The following is a 20884-nucleotide window of genomic DNA, read 5'->3' on the forward strand; positions in this document are numbered from 1 at the left end:
CAAATGTACATGCACATAAAATTAATAGTGGTTGTCTGAGGTTGGTGGTGGGGATTAACTGGTACAGTCTAAGTTAATGGTTATTTTTTTTATTTTAATTGTTTATTTTATTTATTTTTTGAAGTAACCTCTACCCCCAACATGGGGCTCGAACTCACGACCCTGAGCTCAATCAAGAGTCGCATGCTCTACCAATTGAGCCAGCCAGGCACCCTGGCTATTCTTTTCTTTATGCTTTTTCGTATTGTCCAGATTGTTCCATAACCAACATGTATTCCTCTTATAGTTTAAAAAACAATAAAGCCTCAAAAAATGTAGTCCCCTGGTATTCTCAGATGAATCTATGAGAATATTAGTGTTTGTGGGTCAATTCTTTTTTAGTTTTGTTCCAGAAATTTAGAGGATGGAGTTACACAGGGTTAGGCAATCTCTGCCACTTACTAGCCATCTAATCTTGAATAATTTACTTAACTCCCCCTAAGTCTCATTTTCCCCTTTGTGGGAAAGACGGGATTGATGAGATTGATGATGGGAATTTCCCTCAAGATTCAAGGAGATCAGGCATGCTTAGGACAGTGCCTGTGATATATATCATAAGCACTCAGTGGGGTTTCATCACAGAGATCAACAGCCTGCCCGTTACTTCCGGTGAGGTTTTATTGGGGAACCGGTTGATTACCGTTAAATCCTTACTGAGCAGCTAACAAAGTACACAAGATCAGCTAGCACTCTCTTGGCTAACACATTTGAAGACCACGACTAGAAGCCTGGCATCTAGTTTCTATAAATGTCCGTGGTATTCTAAGGTCATGTTCACAAGGTCCCCACCCAAGTCAGCAGAACCTCCCTGCCTCATGGCCCCCCATCAGTCTACTAATGACCTTACCGATGATGACAAGGATGAAAAGCAGAGTAGCCACGCCTGCTATTATGTAAAACATGATGCTGATGTGGTAGGCAAGCTTGTCCCGGTCTTCGATGTTGGGTACCAAAACAGGAGGGACCAAGAACCCAATTGCAATTCCAAGCTATAGAAGACAGAGACAATCAATCACAGTTTCCAACAGCCAAGAGATGACAGCATAAACTTAAAGAGACTCCTGATAAGAAACATAAACCCTAACTTCCAGGCCTCCTTAAAACCCCAACAGGGATTGGTCCCCCCTCTCAAAACACCAGAGAGATCTTTCATTTCATTGACAACTCAACTCTTTTTATTGATTGAAACTCACCCCTGACCACCCTAACTATCGATACCTACTGGAAAACATTAGAGTTGGGGTTCTCAATGCAGGCTGGCTCTTCTCTAGCTGCAGACTAATGAACAATGGTTCCCATACTTCAATATCTCTATAGTAGAGTAAAACAACATTGATTTTTTTTTCCACTGAATTTTTCATCTCACTGAATCCATTAACCTGGAGCTTTGAGACTGGCTGACAGAAAAATTCTATACCCTACAACCCCAAGAACTTGCATTCAGTAGGAGATGAAAGCCTAAAATTCTTACCACACTCACACATGTGAAAAAATAAGTTCATTGTGTAAATAACTCATAATTTACAAAGCATCTACAGTGTGAAGTCACATGTCACCACGTAAAGGTACACACACAAGACACGGGGACATGAAAACTGGCTATAAACATGCACGCGCACACACCAGCGAATTAAAACATCTCATACCTGCCTCACAGTTCAAACTCCAGGGACCTGACAGATAACATGACTCGGGCATTTTCAAGTTCCCAAATGCCTCCATTCAGTAATGGCTTACTGTGACGTAACTCCCGAAAGCTCTTCCGCCACACATACATACCAAGGCAGAAATTGGAAAACAGCCTGAGAACTCAGGCAAGCCTCAAATTCCCAAAGTGAAGGAAGATGAGTTAATCTTTTAATGTCCCACTTTTCTTTACTGCACTTGAAAGGAACTGCGAGTAGAGGGCGAGTTAGTTTCATGCCACACTATAATAACGTCTGTTACACCTGTCTGTTGACAACCTTGATTGCTTTTCCAGCCTGTCAGTTACAACCACTCGGGATGGTGGTTCTCAGCTCTGGAACAGTGGCAAAAGTCATCATCGATAGGCTGGGTATAGGGTTCTTCCAAATTTGCCAATACATAATCAATAAATCAAACAGATCTTTAAACCATCTATTGTGTCAAAAGTACTCTGCTAGATATTTTACCCAGGTACCACGATGGATATGGCACAATTCTCACTTTCAAGTAACTTTATAATCTAGTGGGAGCAGGGACTTTAAAACAAAGATACAAAAAAATAACACAAATGGGGTTATTGAGGGTTTAAATCATAGGATGTTATTGTTTTGAAAGTTCCTTTGTCATCATCTAGTACAGCCTGATTAATAGAGGGTCAAGTGGAACTTAAGTGAAGGTAAGCTCTAGGAGGTGAGTCACACAGGGTCATACGAGTTCTAGCAGATTTGAGATAAGAAAACAGATCTCCTAGCTTCTCCAGCCAGGGCCTCCCCCACTGGGTCTCTCCAGCACTAAGAGTCCTGAGAAAGGGCCAAGTGAACAGACTTCTCCAGAAGAGAAGATATTTCATGTCCTTGGAGTCTTATCTGATCCTCGGTCACAACAATTTGCCAGAGTTAAGTCTAGTTTAAGGGCTGATCTCCAAGACTTTAAGGGGTTAAAACTAGCCAAAGACAAAGGGTCAAAGACAACCCGCACAGTTGGAAAACAGGGCCCCCTGCAGGTTCTATCTGGTCTCCCACGACTTCAGTGTTGGAGATCTAGGTGTTCAACAGAACCCCAAAACGTCCCTAGATATTAAGGAGGACACGTACTGCATGGAGCACTGGGTGTGGTGCATAAACAATGAATCTTGGAACACTGAAAAAATTAAATTAAATTAAAAAAAGAAAAAGAATGAGGGCAGTAATGGGATATCATCCAAGGCTCTATGATTCTTTCATTCCCCAAAGGACCCTGATACAGGAAAACCTAATACTCAAGTAATCTTCTGCCTTGAGAAAGAAGTCCCCCCAGCTGGTTCTACACCAGACGCCTGATTCCTCAGAGACTACGCTCCATTCTGTCTCCACACAAGGCCTGAATGAGCGCTATTGCACCCCACCTTCAACATGGAAGCCTTCTCCAGACAGGAGACTGAGGCAGTCAGCTGTGGGGGCCTGTGGTGACCCAGCCGGAGAGCAACACTGCCACAAGGTACCCTTTCTTCAGAAGGAAATTGACTTTGGAGGTACTTTCGTGGTCAGTGTGGAAAACACTGACCTGGATTGGACTGTTCACTGCTGCCTCTTCTGTTTTTTTTCAAGACATATTTGTTCCTTCTTCTTGAGATCTGTGTGTTCAGTTAGAGTTTGAAGGCTCTGCTCAGCTCCCAATTCCTCAATCTGTCCCCTGGCAGATGCTCAGTCATGTTGGCTAGCTGGACAGATGGACGGATGAACATGGTGGGAAAACCTTCTCTACGCAAAGCTGGCAATATCACACAGGTCTGCCCATGAGGGTCCCTGTCCTTTCTACAAACCACATTGGATTCAGAGAGGTAAGGGGGAAATAAAAAGGTTTACAGGGGAGAAGGTAGGGAGAAGGTAGGATGGCTGGCTATTTCTTGAGCATCTACTATGTACTGTGTATCTAACAGCATTTATCTTTTTCATTTAACCCAAGAAATTTTACAATAAATACAAAAATGAGAAACACTGATGGTCCACACCCTGCCTAAGGTCACACGAGAACTGGCCCTCCTACACCAGTTCTGACTCCAGAACCTGAGCTCACCTCCCATCTCCTGTGAAAAGTTGGTATGACACTAGTCAACATGGAAGCCTAGGTTCTCACCCATTCAAGTTCTGTCATGAATTTTCTAGGACACCTCAAGGGTAAAAATCATAGACCTGCAGCCCAAGTCAGTACAAGATTAACTCAAAGAGATAGGAGAATGCCACCCCAAGAGGGTGTGCCGGCACCTTTCCTGTGCTTACAAAAACAAGACCCGGGCCGTGAATGAAAATGATTAAAAATAATTGCTAACTGGTTTGATTGGTTTATGTCCTAGCGTTTGTCCTAGTTTTATCATCCTCAACAAATTATTAGTCGTGGGCAAAAAAACACAATACACAGTCAAACCATCCAGTCTTGGCTCTACAGGAACGTATGCTTTGAAAATTGCTTTTCAGGGGTGCCTGGGTGCCTTTGGCTCAGGTCATGATCTCAGGGTCCTGGGATTGAGCCCTGCGTCGGGCTCTCTGCTCTGTGGGGTGCCTGCTTCCCTCTCTCTCTGCCTGCCTCTCTCCTTGTAATCTCTGTCAAATAAATAAATATAAAATCTTTCTAAAAAAAGTGCTTTTCAAGTGGATTTAGGTTCTTGTCATTTCTACAGTACCAATAGCAAGATTGCCCACGTTGCCTGAAAAGGCCACCAGCCTTGACCCCACTGTGATCCCGCAGGTCTGGGATTCATCCTGAGTACCTGTATGTTCATATGTAGGCAATCCTTGTCATCCATCAAGGGAGCTTGGGTGACAGTTTAGGCATGGGTGTCCTAACAGCTTCCGCGTGGCTCTGCTCGCAGACATTTTCCACTCTGCAGCCAGTGATACTGGCAAAATATGATTGGATTATGTCCTTCCTCTACCTAAAACCTTGCAGTGACTTCCCCTTGCTTTTAAATTAGGTAAAAACCTAAGCACACCCACAAAGTTCTGCACTGGGGGTCATCTGCCCCGGCCAACCATTTGCTCCCTGAAACCCTGCCACACTGGCCTCCTTTCCATCTTTCAAACATCCAAAGTAGTGTGTCTGGGTGCCGCCTCCTGCTCAAGAGGGAGTCTGCTCCTGCTCATATGCATGCTCTCTCTCTCTAATAAATACATAAAATCTTCTTTAAAAAAATGTTCAAAGCACCTTCATGTCCGAGGACCATAGGGATTTTGCACCAGCTTCCTCTGACCAGACTAGAATGCCCTCCCTCCTCCGGTTCACCAAGTCAATGCAGACATCCTTCAGGCCTGAGCTCAAGCCACACTTGGTCAGGGAAGCTTTCTCTAGTGTCTCATTTGAGGTCAGGCCCCACCCAGGTAGCTTTATACTGGCATGATTATTCAATTACCATCTGTCTCCCCAACCAGACTGTAAGTACCAGGAGGGCAGGGCTTCCATTGATCTCTAGAGTCCACCATGTGATACTGATCAGTAAAATGCACAGAGCTTTTCATGGAGGATCTCAATCCTCGAAACCACCCCAGAAAGAGAGGGGTGGGTGTCCCGCTGTCCCAGTTTTATAGACAATGAAAGGGAGGTACAGAAAAGTGACTTGCCCCGGGTCACACAGCTAGAAGCGGGAGAGCTTGAGTTTGAACACGCTTTAAATCCAGAGCCCGCGAGTCTCATCACTGTGGTTCACTTCACCCCAAAGAAGGCATTTAGCAAAAACGTGATAAACACAAGGATGAAAAGGCAGGCTGGGGTACTCAGCGCTCACATCCTATTTTCTTTTTGCCCTTTCTGCAACCCCAAGGGTGACGTCTAAATGCTATTGCAGCATCAGTGGTCATGAGTACATTCAGAGCAAATGTCACAGTCAAAACCACACCAGTGCCGTGTGAGGGGCTTGGGGAACAGGAAAAAGCCATACTGTGTGTAATGCACTCCTTGTTGTTCTTGCTTACTCTGCAATTGGCAGAGCAAAAAGAAACCCGGAAAACCACCAGGCTGCCTCTAAGAGGGTAAGATTTCCAAATTTAATCCCTTTGCACAGGACAAAGTATGTGTTATATTGGCTCTAAGATCCACAGAACCACTATCCCCATCGCTGACCATAATGGGGCATTCAACAAAGCCCTGAGTTACCACTGAGTCAGAATTGTGGCACACAGCTGTCCTCCTAAATGTCGTGTGGCCATGAAGATACCCAAGCCATCAAACGAGGACCCTGGGACTTCCACGAAAGGCAAGAGTGGGGTCAACACCACAGTGAGGTCTTTGGTCCTAATGTTCCAGGGACAGACCACGTCCCCATCTGAATGCTTTGCTCGGGTCCTAGGCACCTCGTCCTCCTGTCCCTGGGCCATTGGTAAGATAGACTGCTTTTCTTGATAGAAGGCAACCACCTCAGCAAACAAGTTCTCACTCACCCAACCCCCTCTTCTGCTCACTCCTCCCCCGGGGCATACCTGCCACCCAGACAGAGATGAGCCCACTCTGCGCCAGGGTTGGGCCATTCCTTGGCCATTGCATCATTCTTTTCCCCTGGGCACAGTCACCAGGTCAGGGCCGGGCATGTCTCTGGGATATCAGGGCTCCCAGGAGTTGACTCCCTAGAGCCAAGGGTAAAAAATGTCCCCTAACTTGGTGGGCTGCTTTCCCTACCACAGAGCCCTTGGGCTGGACGTCTTACTTCAAACATGGTCTGCTTTTGACCTAATGAGCTCACTTACTCCTCAAAGAATACACACCTATGTTGCATATATTTAAAAACCCTCGGGTTGCCTGGGTGGCTCAGTTGGCTGAGCAACTGCCTTCAGCTCAATTCATGATCCCGGAGTCCCAGGATCAAGTCCCGCGTCGGGCTTCCTGCTCAGCTCGGGGTCTGCTTTTCCCTCTGACCTTCCCCCTCTCATGCTCTCTCTCTCTCTCTCTCTCTCTCTCAAATAAATAAGATCTTAAAAAAAAAAAAAAACCCTCACCTTTCCTCCTTTCAATCTCAACAGTCCTGGAAGACATCACCACTCTAATACAGTGGTTAGGGACTCAGGCTCTGGGATCAGAGAGATCAGAGTTGAAATCCCAGCTCTACCTGTTATTACATGTCTGACCGTGGGAAGTGGATTTACCTCCTTGTGCCTGTTTTGTAATGCACAAAAGGAGGACACCATTATCTAGTTACACGGTCTAGCTCTCGAGGTTGTTCTGGAGTCTACGTGAGCTCCTTGGACTGGACTGTACAGCAGGAAGCTTCGCACCAAGGGGTGGCCACAGCCACGGCTCTCCCCTTACACCCTCTCACAGTAATGGCGGCCGTGGGAAGCTACCAGGCCTTGGAGGCATGGTCTGTTTAGGGCAGTCAAACTGCCCTCCCCGGTTCTCCTCGATTTCCCTCTCCAGCTCCTTACTTCTTGTGGCTCTTTCTGCATTCTCTCAGTCACCCCTGACCCTGCCCTCTCACACACACTCTGTCCCCGAGCCTCCCAAGCCCGCCCTGGAGCCCGCTCTGAGCAGGTAACTGTGGGCTCTCCTCTACCGCCCTGTGCCACACACTCAGGTACACGTTCCTCAGCGCAGGGCTGGCCTCCAAGCCCCTGTGTCGGGGTGGGGGGAGGGGGGTCCCTCCAAGGAATAAGGCCTCTCAGAGGGAGGAAGGAAGTCCAAACCCCTCAGACTGCTGTTCTTGGCTTTCTTCACCTACTTTCAACTGTCTTTCCAGGCCCTTCTCCGCCCACTTCCTGCTGTGTCCCTGGTACTCCAGCCAGATTGGACTTGGACGAGTCACGATTCCAGTCTCTTCGTGGTCTAGTTTCTACCTTTATGCAAGCAGCTTCCCCACTTGGAAAGGGCTCCCTCTTTTAATGTTTCAGAGCCCATCTCAACATCAGCTCCTTTACTGGGTTTTCTTTGATTACCCTAGCCAGGAGAGATCTCCTTGCCCTGAACTCCTCTACTCCCTTGGTGTTCTGCCATTTTTCTGACTCTAGTCTGGTGCCCGGTACACAGAGCAGGGGCTCGCTCAAATGTTGAATGAAGAGGCTTCAGCTCACTGGCATGTCAGGAACACCTCACTCCCCTTCCAGATTAGCCACAAGCCTGGACCTGGGGAAAGACGTTGCCAGAAATTGAAACGCAGACCGAGTTCTCAGAGAAAGTTTGCTATTTAAAACCAAAACAAGCCAAGCCAAGCTAAACAAAACAAAAACGTGATTGAAGGCCCTTTTAAAATCAGAGCCATGTGAAAGATACATTGGGGTTCAATCTAGATTTTCACACTCTTTAAGCCCATCAACCCACGTGAACAATCTTAAAGCACACGGTCCAACGCCGCCCCCAGGAGGGTATTTTTATATCATGAGTGACGAGATACACGTGCGAACCTACACATCTCTATGTACACTGGCAATGGTCTTACACTCTAAAAATTAACCCGAAGCTAAGTTTCACAGAGTACCACAGTTGAGGAAAAGTTAAACTACACAGGGGTGCCTGAGTGGTTCAGTCGGTTAAGCACCTGCCTTCGGCTCAGGACATGATCCGGGCGTCCTGGGATCGAGCCCTATGTTGGGTTCCCTGCTCAGCAGAGAGCCCACTTCTCCCTCTCCCTCTGCTGCTCCCCCTGCTTGTTCTCTACCTCTCTCTCTCTCTGTCAAATAAATAAATAAAAACTTCAAAAAAAAATTAAACTACACAGACCAATGTCAGGAAATGTTACTACACAAAAGGTCATTTGAGTCCATGCAGAATTTATGGGTACTAAAACATGCTAAAAATGCGGTAAGCCTGACTCCCATCCCATACCTAATTATGCCCACACAGTTTTGGGGCTGCGTGGCTCGACATGGGTGTCTTCGGCGTGAACAGCACGGCACCACTAATGCTTTGTCTCCTGGGACCACATACACGTGGGGAATTAGGTGCAACTCAGGAGTGACTTCAACACTCATTGCCCATCCCTGGTATGTGCTGGTGTGGGCATTTAAACACGGTAAAAATGCTTCTATGCAAACACACGTTTGTACTTCCCAGTATGTCGCTTAAACATCTGTTTACACCTACGTCTGGGTAAAATGATGCAAACAGGGGCTCCGGGGTCCCAAATGTAAGGTACTAGGCCAGAGGAAAGGCACTGGGCATGAAAGCCATCTTTGGACCTATGGGGGAGGCGCAGAAGGGGCATCCTGGCACTGAGTCTGCAGATGTCCCAGAAAAAAACAAGGAGAATGGGGTGGGTGCCGGGACATTGAAACACGAAAGCTGAACACCAGCTGAATTATGGAAGTGAGCCCCTGGCCACTTAGGAACGCCGGGCAGCTCCTAGGAAATGCCATGGTAAGCAATAATGTGCCTGCAAAAGCCCACTCAGATGACTGTATTTTTGAAATTCCCAAATCCAAGCCTTTGGCTTCTTTTGAAAAGACCAACTCAGGATTAAGGAGGGAGCAGACCTTCAGGAACAAAAACAATCCCATTGATTTAGGAGGCAATCACTCACCAGGGGGGTTTATGGATTTAGAAGGCTAAGCTGAGGTCTCTAAGAACTGAGAAAGCAAGGTCACGGTGGTCACAGCTAGTCAACCCAAGACTTCCTTAGGGCTCGCGCCCCATTCACAGGGTCTGTCCTCAAATCTACACCTGTGCTGGGGGCTTCTACCACCTGGACACTGTTGGGCTTCTTCAGTCCTTTAGGGGAAAAGAGGTTAGGGAAATGCAGGAAGCAGCAGCTAGAGAAATTAGGACGACCTGCTTCTCAGGGAAAGAACTAATAGCAGCTGATATGTGGAGCTCACATGCCCGAGTCACCATGGCACTACTAAGCCACATACACACATACAAGCACAATCTTTTAATCCCTATTTTAAAATTGAGCATTCAGGGGCGCCTGGGTGGCTCAGTCATTTAAGCACCTGTCTTCGGCTCAGGTCATGATCCGAGGGTGCTAGGATCAAGCCCCGTGTTGGGCTCCCTGCTCAGCAGGGAGCCTACTTCTCCCTCCCCCTCCGCCTACCCTTCTGCCTACTTGTGCGCTCTCTCTCTCTCTTTTTTTTCTCTCTTTCTGTCAAATAAAATAAATAAAATCTTTTAAAAATTAATTTAAAAACTGAGCATTCAGGAGGAAAAAATTTGAGGAAATGACATTTGAGTAGTTTAGCCAAGATCATATAATAATAAGTGATAAGGCTTCAAGCTCAGGCCATCTGGACTAGAGTCTGTACTCTAAGCCTTGGGTTAAATGAGCAGGTCTCGACTGTTAGCTAAACTGAAAGGAAGAGCTCTGATGCATAACGAGCACCTACTATGTGCTAGGCAGTGTGCTAAGTGATTTTTTCACATGTTATTTCATTTAATCCCCATGGTAACCACCTAAAGTTGGCATCATTGTGTCGAATTTGGTTTTTTTAGATGAGAAAACATCTCTGACTTACCCAAGGCCACTCAGCTTCTAACAGCAAGACTGAGAGTCAAATCCGTGGCTAGCGGACTCCAAATCCAATATGCAGGGCAAATGTCACAGAAGCGAATGCCTTCAAACGCCCGACAATTCCCCCAGTCTTGTATGCTCCATTCTGTAAATCAAGCCCCTCCCTCTAGGTCTAGCTGTTGGAGATGAGAGGTACCTCCAGCCATAGTCTGTTTTGTTTACTTCTTAGACCTTACACAATTTCTTATTCTTATGGGATGCTTTTTGGATTTTTCTCCACGTAGGATGGTGGTGTCTCCCCAGACAGATGGTTAGCACCTTGAGGTCAGGGTCACTGATTTACATTGCCTTCTGTGACTCTTCTCCACATGGCACCAGGCACAATGCCAAGGGGAGAGATGGTGCTTGGGAAACAGCTTCTAAATAAAGAGATAACTCAGAATTGTGCAGCTCAGACCTAACTCAAGTATGTACAGCTGACAGGTTGGGCATAGCAGCAATTAGGTCTATTCCGAGAGCTCACCACCACAAGAAAGCAGAAGTGAGGAGGAATGAGCTAGAGAAGACCTCAAATTTGGGCTCTGAAGATCCGAGATGGAAGCCACTGGGATATGGGACTTCCCACCATCAAACCTACATTCACTACTGATTGAGCACCAAATGGTCATACTAAAAAGAAAGGGAGGAGACAAAGCACTTGTATCACCAAGCTTATAAGCTATCGAATATACCTTGATCTTGACCTACAACCTTGATGCTGGGTTTCCTCCTCAACTTTGCGGGGGTGCAAGGTAGCAGAAGAGCAGAAGTGCCCTAGGCTGTAAACAGAGAAGATGCTAGGTTTAGGGGAGGGGCCTGAGTTCTACAGGGAATTTTTTTTTTTTTTTTTTTTTTTTTGATGAAGGGCTTTCTTTCTTTCTTTTTCTTTTTTTAGCTGAGCCTCCTTTCTGTTCCTGCTTGCAGTCATCCACTCAGGAGGCTCTCAGTACTCACACTCCTCCTTTTCAGGGTTGGGGTTCCTCTTGAAATTGTCCTCCTGGTGACATCTGCAAAGGGGTCAGTCTAGGTCTATATGAGCACAGATGTGAAGCCTCCTCTGCCTCCCTTTTCGCTAAGAGCCCGTGGCGCTGCTGGCTTCACTACTCAAAGGTCCCTCTGCTGACACTGCTGAGGGCCGATGACCACAGGCTCACAGAACTTCCCCATGACTCTGTTGCAAAAGAGGAAAAACGAGGGGGCATCTTTCGAACCACCAGGCCAGCCAAAGCAGCGGAGCACAGACCTCACTATCTCCCAGTTTTCCACCCTGGAAGTGGGCAACGTGCCTAACTCTATTCAAAGGCTTTGGGACTTCGCACCAACTCTGCCCCAGAAGCCCGCACATAGTAGCCAACGGATCAGTCCCGCTGTCCTGGGTACAGATGGTGGTAAACAACCCAGACACATGCAGTGTCACATGCTGTCATCCCTCAAAGGAGTTCACGTGACAATAAATGTTTCTATCCCTCCCATATTTCTTCGAAGTCTGATTGGACTTTCTGAGTGACAGTCCTCCCCTTCTGATTTTCAAGGGTGAAGTTCGGACCCAGGTGATTACTCACGGGGCAGGCCCTGGAAGAGTTATTGTTTTGTGGGTTGCCATGGAAAGACCCAGTTCCTCTTCCTGCAGGGTGTGCCACCAGAAACAGACAGGGTGGTTCCAAAGCTGCTTTTTCCCAGGAAGTCAACTTCACAAGTTAGCTAACCCTGCCTCGTGATCCCGAGGAGAAATCTAGAAAGAGAAAGAAATCTATGCCACCCATATCTAACCCCGCCCCAAGGAAGTAGCACCATCAGATCAGGCTCCGTGATCTAGGGAGTTACTCAGGGACCTACTTACACAAGAACATCTCCCGAAATCCTGCTCTGAAGATGCCTCCCCTCCTCCTTGACCTGATATTTCCACCATTAGTCACTCCACCACTCGCTGCCTTCCAGCTTCACCTCTCCTCTCCTAAATGTGAGCTCAGGGACCTCTTCTTTCCCATTCATCGCTTCATCCTTAGCACTCACACTGCTGCTCAGAACAAAGTAGGTGCTCACCAAACATTTGTGCAATACAAAAATGAAGGTTGTGCTGCACTGTCTCAAAAACAAACAAACAAAACCCATAGCTCCTGAGAGCACTGAGTTCTAGAAGCGCCGTGTGTGACTTCTAACCCAAGGCTGTCCTTCCTGAGACGGACGGGCCAAGAGGATGAGAGCCTTCATTCCCTGGCTCCCATTAGTCACATTTACCGGCTATCAACCGGGGGGATGTGGGGAGGCTGGCTGGAGGGAATGAAATCCAGAACAAGCAAGATTTAAGAAGACAGAGAGGATGGCCAGAGGACTGTGTGGGTTATTTGCAAGGGACAGAGATGTGGCCCAGGCCGGGAGTACCCTACGAAGCCATGGGTTTGGGGGGGCAGCATGAGAATGCTGGACTAGCCATTCCTGGAGCAGATAATGGGGTAGCCTTTTCTCTGAGAAGGAGGAACTCTGGAAAGAAAAAAGGCAATGTCTTCACAAGGACAGCCCAAGCCCCACCAGTCCCTGTCTGTTACCACTGATCACTGCCACTAACTGTAAAGGGCCTGGGTGGAAATAGGGTAAGGCCAACACCACCACGTCCTCAAAAGAAGGCTCCTCACTCTGGGCCCCGTGTCCTCCGTGAAGACCAAATTGGCTTTGTGCTGTGCCACCACGGATACCCACCTTCATTGAAGAAAGGAGCCGTCCTGGGCACGTATAGATTGAAAAGCTGCTTTGTGCCCCTTCCAGCAATCAAAAAGAATCAGAACATTGTGCAGGATTCCTGGAGCTGCACAATGGGTCAGGCCAAGAGGCTCAAATTAGCAGAAAGACTCCAGAACCCAGAAGCTCTGGGACAGGCTCCTACAGCCAGAATGACCAGAGAGCTTTCGGAAACGAAGAGCAGATTCTAAAGGGCAAGAATGCCAAGCTCTGCAGACGGAGGCTGCGGTCCTCGAGCCAAGTGCATTCCAACACCACACTTCACAAAGGCAACAGGACGTGTGTTGTACGCATGTCCTACGTTTTATTCTTTGAGCGTCAATGAGCAAGTCCAGAGTCATCTTTTCCTTAAAGGCACTTAAGAGCCAAGGTTTATACAACATATAACCTGAGCAGCAAGGCAATGCGGTGAGGTCAAGGCCAACAGCAGGATGCCCAAAGTCCGGGTGAAATGACACTGCCCTGGGAGGCGCATGCTGTGTTCCCCGCTCCCTAACTGAATTTAAGCAACTTGCTGAGTTCAGAGCAGTGAAGTAAATATTGGGACTTCTGATGCTCCCGTTCCCGGCCCCACTGTCTTCCCACAGAACCTCGCTGAGCCGCGACAAGGCACCAACAAGCCACATGTGCCCGGAAGACGTGGTCTGAGACTCCAGATGACCCAGGGCCTGAGGGACTCCTTCGCAGGGCGTTTGTGGTAGAACTGAGGAACGTGTTTGGGTCATCAGAAAATGGCAAACACATTTACCCAGCACCTCTTATCAAAGTTCTTTCTGGACAGGGAATGAGAAAGCAGTCCAATGAGATGAGAGAACATCAATGTTTCCTGCAGTCCCTCGAGACAAACCTCCGGCCAGTGATCTGGGCTCTGGGAACACGACTTCATCTCCCCCCACAACAGCCTGAGAAGCAAACACTGGCAAGGACGCTCCACCAACAGGGAGGGCTGTTGAGATCCTGCCTCAAGGCCACACGGCAGGCCAGGGGCTGAGACTGTCTCTCGGGACAGGGGACAGGGACAGTGACACTCAGGACACAGGGGTGGGGAGGGCTTCCAGGAAGCAGCTCCAGAAACCGGAGAGCTTTGGAGAGCCTTGATCTTTCCCCGGCCCTGCCCCCCCGCAGGCAGCCCGGAAGGGAGGCTTTATCACCACCTGCTGCCTTTCCTGACCACCTGCTTCCAAGGCTTCGGGAACTGAGGCTCTAGGTGGAGGGGATTTTCTCCTGGGGCCTAGTTACAGAGAAAAGGTGGAAAAGATTAGTCAGAGAGTTGAGTTAAGCCACATTCTTCCCTCCCCCCCCCCCCGACTCCCTTCCTCCTGAAGCTATAGCTGACAGGGTATGAGACAGTAATCACAGAAAATGCTCTGGAATCTTCCCTCGGCGGTGAGAAGATAAGGCCCCACGGCTAAAGTGTAAAAAAGCCAGAGCACCAGACCTCCCCCTTCCCATCCAGAGAGCCTCAGTCGCTGCTGTGTGCCAGGCGTGGCCTCTTCTGGCCGGTGTGTTACAAGCAAGGTCTTGCGGGGGGGGGGGGGGGCTCTGGCCCCAACCAGCTCACTAGCTGAGAGAGTGGACATAGGGTGTGGGCTGCTTCGGTTCCCCCACGTATGGACCTGGGGAGGGGCATCTGCCAGCCTAAACCTCAGGGACGGCAGCAGAGATGAAGGAAAGTGACTGCAGAGAGTGTGGTACGGACGCAGCAGGCGGGTGTGGGCTCAGGAACCATTTAGGGAGGCCGTCTCTGATTCCAAAAGCCTTCACACGCTCCCCCACCTAATTCTGGTAGCAATCCTGGGAGGCAGACTTTCCTGCTACAGATCACAAGGCTGATGGCCGAGGAGGGCAGGTGTCCTGCCGGACGCCCCAAACACAGCGGCTGGCCGTGCCGGGTCCGGGCTCCACGGCTCTTTCATCCCAGGAGTTCTCGAACTTCTGAGAGTGTCAGAATCCCTAACAGAGGATCAAAAACACCGATTCCTGAGCCCCACCCCAAGACACTGATTCCCTGGGTCTGCCTTGGTGCCTAGGAATCCGCACTTTAACAACCCGACGGCCACCGCTCAGGTTCTTCTGGTGCTGGAGGCGCAGGGTCCCCCCTTTGCAGTGGCTCTCGGCTGCCCTCAGTGCAAGAAGTCAAGAGACTTCTCCGGGGCTGTCTTCCCTGTGCGTCCTAGGCAGGGGTGGGGGGAGAGAGGGGGATCTGTATGCCCACCAAGCTCCTCGGGAGAGAGGAAACGGTCCTCCCAGCGCGCTCGCTGAGTGGTTCCACAGACATGCCCAGCGCTGAACTGGGAGCCCAGGGCAAAGGTCTGAGGAGGCACAGATTGCTTCACGGGGCAGCCGCCACCCCCAACAAACAGCCCATTGGAATGGGCCCCGCCCACTTCTCGGAATAGCCGGACGCCACAGTTGGCCTCGTGTACGGAGAGCGGTCTCCGGAGCCATCAGAGGAGACCCAGCCGTGCCAACACAGTAATTTGGGGCAGAAAGCACGCATTTCCAGGGGAGAGGAGAAGGGGGGAAAGGAGGAAAAAAAAAAAAACCCAACTCCTAAATTGGTTCCATCTTTGTGTCCTCTCACCCCCCCCACCCCCTCCTCGGGAGCCGGCAGAGCTGTCCAATCAAAAGCCGTCTCCTGGACACGAAAGGGGCTTGCGTTCATCTCCGCCCTAGAGAAGGAATCGGGCTCCAAAGCAAACACTGCTGCATTATGAGGTTCTGAGACCCACAGACTGCAAGAAGACGGCAGGCAAGGAGAGCCCAGTGCACCTCCCATCTCCCCTGCAGCACCCCGATGGCACTTCTATCATCTGCCCTCGTGCCGGAGCAAGGCCCCGTCTTGAACCGTGTGGTGCTGAGAAGCTGAGCTCCTGTTTTTGCACAGCATAAAAAAGGAAAGATGCCTGGGACAAGGTCAGAAGGCAGAAGAATCGAGATGGACAACCGGAGCCTGCAGGAAGGCTTCCCCCCTCGGAACAACTCAGTAAAGAAAAAGGCCCTGAGTCCTTCAGAACCAAGAGAAGAAAGATGCCCCATTGGGTTCAGTTCAGGAATGGTCTGGATAGAAGTCGGGAGACAGAGAACAAAGAAAGAAGAGGAGACACCGGCGGTCACGTGAACCATACAGTTTTTTATCATGCTTGATGGGGTTCCAACCCTTATCCTGCGATCCACTCAGGGCTGTTTGATGTTGGGGATGGGGGGCGTAGTCTAAGTCAAGGAAAGGATATCCTGTTAAGAGCATTGCTGGAAAAAGATCAAGAACCAGGCAGTAGAAACCAGCTGTGTCCACCTAACCTTAGGTTTGTGAGACGAAGAACTGATGATAACACAGTATCTATGTTATCCCAGAGACTAGAAAGTCTTCATCACAGACAACAGGTGTCATCACCTCATGCTGCGAAAGAAACACCACCTCCCAGCCCCTACATATAGCTGTCTGTTTGAGTGGCTTTCAAGTGGGACAAGTCCCGATTGTGATACTGCCTGGAAACGTCCCAGAATGGCCCGCCCTCCCTAATCACCCAACCCCTGGTCACTCCACTCATGAAAAATCAGCTCATAAAAATCACCTCCTCAGGGAAGCTGTCCTGCTTGCTCCCCATTATGCTCATACTGGGATAATGTCCTCCCACGTGCTGTGACCTGTAAGGTCCCATGAACATACATGGTAGTATTATGAGCCTTTCAGTGTTGGCCTCTCCCTCTAGCTCAGGAGACCCCTGTGTGCAGGAGCAATTGTGTTTATTGATGGTAGTACTGATAACATCTGTTCTTCATTTAGAACCTTTTTATCCTACAAATTCTGCCAGCTGAGAGCCTTCCATTATGTCTCACTTAATCCTCTCCTTTACCTTCTGCAATAGCCACTATTGTCTCCCATGTACAAAAGAAGATATCAAAACGTAGAAAACCTAATGGACTTGTCTGAAGGAACACAGCAGAGCTAACGATGGTGTTCTCAACTACCCTGGGTCTGGCATCGTTCAAGGCACACAGTAAGGACTGCATAGCTCTTTTCATTGAAGGAACAAGATTGAATCACATCAGAAAGACAAATCCAGGTATGACAGTTCCTTCCTCCAGTGACCTGAGCTCTCAACTAAGTAGTCACCTTAATTCCTGTGTATTAATCTGTCTGTCCATCTGTCAGCACCTGTTACACCCAGAGCCCTGCTCTGAGATATGGGAGAGGTTTATTAGTCAAATTTCCAGCCCTCTGATAAGTTTCCCATGTAGCTGAAAAAGCCGGGGGGGGGGGGGAGGAAAGGACAGGAGAAAAGATAAGGAAGAGGGGGAAACACAAACCACCACGAAACAAAGTATCCCAGTGTCCCAGTGAACTCAGCAAGCACACAGAGGGCCCAGAATGCTCTCCTCCAAGCACAGACAGTAATGAGTTGAAGACAGGAGGTGAGCAGGCACCCAGCCAGAAGGAAACACCTCACAAGCAACGGATTTTTTTTTTTTTGTAAAATACACATAGCGTGAAACTTACCATTTTAACCATTTTCAACTGTATGGTTTAGTGGCATGAACTATATTGCTATGCAACAGTCACTTCTACCCATCTCCGGAACATTCTTCATCTTCCCAAACTGAAACTCTATACCCATCCAACAGTAACTTCCCGTTCTTTCCTCCCCTAGTCCCTGGCAACTGCCATCCTACTTTCTGTCTCTATGAATTTGAGTACTCTTTGTACCTGTGGTATCATCAAAACATATTTGCTCTTTGTCCCCGGTTCCTGGTACAGAGTTCTGAAAGCCGTTGGCATCTCGTGAGTGATAGGAGTGTCTTTTGTTACTCATAAGAAACCCTTTTCCGTCACACCTGAATTTATGCTGCTGAAGTGACTCAGAGCAAGGCCTGTCGATGGCCTTAGGATGGGTTAATCTCCAGAAAATTATGTGATTCGAGTTTGGGAACTTTCGGCCTCATTATCCCCTGACCTCTGAAGGGGGAAGGGGAGCTAGAAATTGAGCTCTATAAAAACATATGAGCAAGGAAATTCGGTGAGCTCTCTGGTCAAAACACATGACATCAGGGTGGGGAGACAGGGTGGCACACCCAGAGAGACCCCCACATCTCTTCCACTTGGCTGTTCCTGAGTTGTATCCTTTATAATAACGAGTAAAGTTACCTTACTAGTAAACAAAATGTTTACCTGCGTTCTGTGAGCCATTCTAGCCAATCACAGAACCTGAGTAGGGGTCATGGGAACCCTCAATGTATAACCAGTGAGTGAGAAGTTTGGCTGGCCTCCAAGACTTGGAGATGGCATCTTAAGTGGGGGCAGTCTTGTGGAACCGAGCCCTGAACTTGTGGGGTTGGCTGGTCGGCATTAACTCCACGTAGTCAGTGTCAGAATTAAATTGGATTATAGGACAGTCAGTTGGTGGTAGAGAATTGGAGAATTGGTTGGTGTCAGGAAAAAATACACATCAATACCTCATATAAGTGGGATCACGTAGTATCTCTCCTTTGGCGGACTGCCCCATTCCACCTACCATAATGTCTTCAAGGCTGATCCATGTGGAGCAGGGTCAGAATTTCCTTTCAAGGATGAATAATATTTCATTTTATGTGTATATCACATTTTGTTTACCCATTTATCTGTAGAGGGACACTTAGGTTACTTTCACCTTTATGGCTGTTGTGTATAATGTTGCTGGGAAAACAGGCATACAAATATCAGGTTTAATTTCCTGCTTTCAGTTCTTTTGGATAAATAGCCAGGAGCAGAATTACTGATCATATGGTAATCCTAGCTTTAATTTTCTGAGGAACTGCCATACCGTCTTCCAGATGACTGCACCATTTTACATTCCCATCAGCAATGCACAAGGGTTCCAATTTCTCCACAAGCTTGTCTACACTTCTTTTTTCTTTCACAGCAGTCTATTGAGCGTGAGGTGGTATCTCATTGTGTTTTTGACTTGCATTTCCCTGACGATGAGCATCTTTTCCTGTGCGTACTGACCATTTGTATATCTTTTTGGGAGAAATACCCGTTCAAGTCCTTTGCTCATTTTTAAATAAGTTTTTTGTTGTTGTTGTTCAGCTGTAGGGATTCTTTATATATTCTGGATATCAACCCTTATCAGATATATGATTCGAAAATGTTTTCTCCCATTCCACAAGTTGCCTTCTCACTCTAATGATCAGTGTCCTCTGATGCACAGAAGTGTTTTATTTTGATATAGTCCAATGAATCTCTTTTTTTCCTTTTGTTGCCCATGCTTTTAGTATCACAACCAAGAAATCATTGCCATCATTACCAGATCCAACATCACGAAGCATTTTCCCTGTGTTTTCTTCTTAGAGAGTTACAGTTTTACCAACACCATTTGTTGAAATAGCGATAATCATGTGTCAATGTAGGTTCATCAATTGTAACAGATGTACCACTGTGGTTTATAGTTTTCTCCACACCATTTGTTGAAAAGATTGGTTGTCATGATGTGTCAATGTAGGTTCAACAACTGTAACATTCTGGTGGGGGATGTTGACAACAGGGGAGGCTATGCGTGCTGAGGAGTGGCAATAAGAACCGTAGGGAGAAATCTCTGTGCCTTCGACTTAATTTTGCTGCAAATCTAAAACTGCTCTAAAAAATATTAAGGAAAATGTTTCCATTGGCCTTGGCACCCTTGTTGAAATCATTGGATCACATATGTGAGGGTTTACTTCTGGGCTCTCTATTCCATCGGTCTCTATGTTATGTCTTTTTGCCAATACCATACCGCCATGATTGCTACAGCTTTGTTATTAGTTTTAGGGTCAAGAAGTGTGAGACCTCCAACTTGGTTGTTCTCCTCCAAAATTATTTTGGCTATTCAGCGTCCCTTAAATTTCCACATGATATTTTCTTTTTTCCATCTTTCTATTTCTGCAAATAACGTCATTGGCATTTTGATGGGGGTGACACTGAATCTGTAGACTGTGTTTGGTAATATTTCCATCTTAACAATATTAAGTCTTCCACAAACATAGGATGTCTTTTTCATGTATTTATGACTTCTTTAATTTCTTTCAGTGATGTTTCACAGTTTTCAGTGTATAAGTCTTTCACCTTTTTGGTTAAATTTATTCCTGGGTATTTTGTTTTTGATGCTGCTGTAAATGAAGTTGTTTTCTTAATTTCCTTTTTTGGATTGTTCATTGTTAGTGTACAAAAATACAATTAGGTTAGAGTGTTGCAAATTCAGTTTACAGAAAGGATGTGGTTATTGGAAGTACAACATGTGGGAGGAAGGGGGGGGGAGGAAAAGTTAAGTAAAAATGCCATGAAATCTCCCACCATTTTGAATGGGGGTTTTTCTTGGTTGAGTGTTTGCCTGGTTGCTATTTATCTTTGACTAATCTCCAGAACTCCTATAAAGAAGTGATTTTAGCTGGGTTTTAGTTTAATTAACATTTCTGTGAGGGGCGAGGGTCTGAAGCTTCCTGACCCACCATCTTGCTGACATCACTCTTCAAAGCCTAAGGCTTATTCCCCAAGCAGTGAGTCTATCTTCAAGGAGAGAATTAAGGAGCCAGACTGGTCAGAGCAGAGCGACAAGGCTGGGAGGGAACAAGAGACAGACTGGACAGAAAGAAATGGTGAGGAGTTGGGGTCTGAGCGTGCTAACTTGAAGACTTAGACTTGATTCCATGGACCTGCCAGGCACTTGCAACAACGCCACCAAAGGGACAAAGACAAGACAGAAGTCAGGCCAGGCCAACTTGAGCCTCCTCCAGTGCCCTGAGCTGAAGGTTAAAGAAACAAAATGAAGAGGAGGGCGCATGTGAGGTTCCACCTCACATTCCACCAGGGCGTGCCCCCCACACCCGGGGTGGGAGTATATTTTTAAAACCTTAAATGAATCCAAATTATGAGCCCTACCCCAGCCCAGCCTCTTCCCTCAATCTGGAGGTTGAATGGCTGAGCTCCCCATTGCTTCCTCGAGCCCACCAGACCAGCATTCAGCAAACATG

At 47.6% G+C, this 20884-nt stretch overlaps 1 protein-coding gene across 1 annotated transcript in view; it reads right to left on the reverse strand.

Annotated features, from left to right (window-relative positions):
* Nucleotides 1-20884, reverse strand: part of FLVCR2 (FLVCR choline and putative heme transporter 2) — a 50839-nt gene that overhangs the window by 22930 nt on the left and 7025 nt on the right. The window contains exon 2 of the mRNA XM_080808585.1: nt 887-1028. Coding sequence (XP_080664711.1) covers nt 887-1028 — 142 coding nt within the window. The remainder of the gene's footprint in view (nt 1-886; nt 1029-20884) is intronic.

Source organism: Martes martes (genome assembly GCF_963455335.1).
Source record: "Martes martes genome assembly, chromosome: 7".
Classification (NCBI taxonomy): Eukaryota; Metazoa; Chordata; class Mammalia; order Carnivora; family Mustelidae; genus Martes; species Martes martes.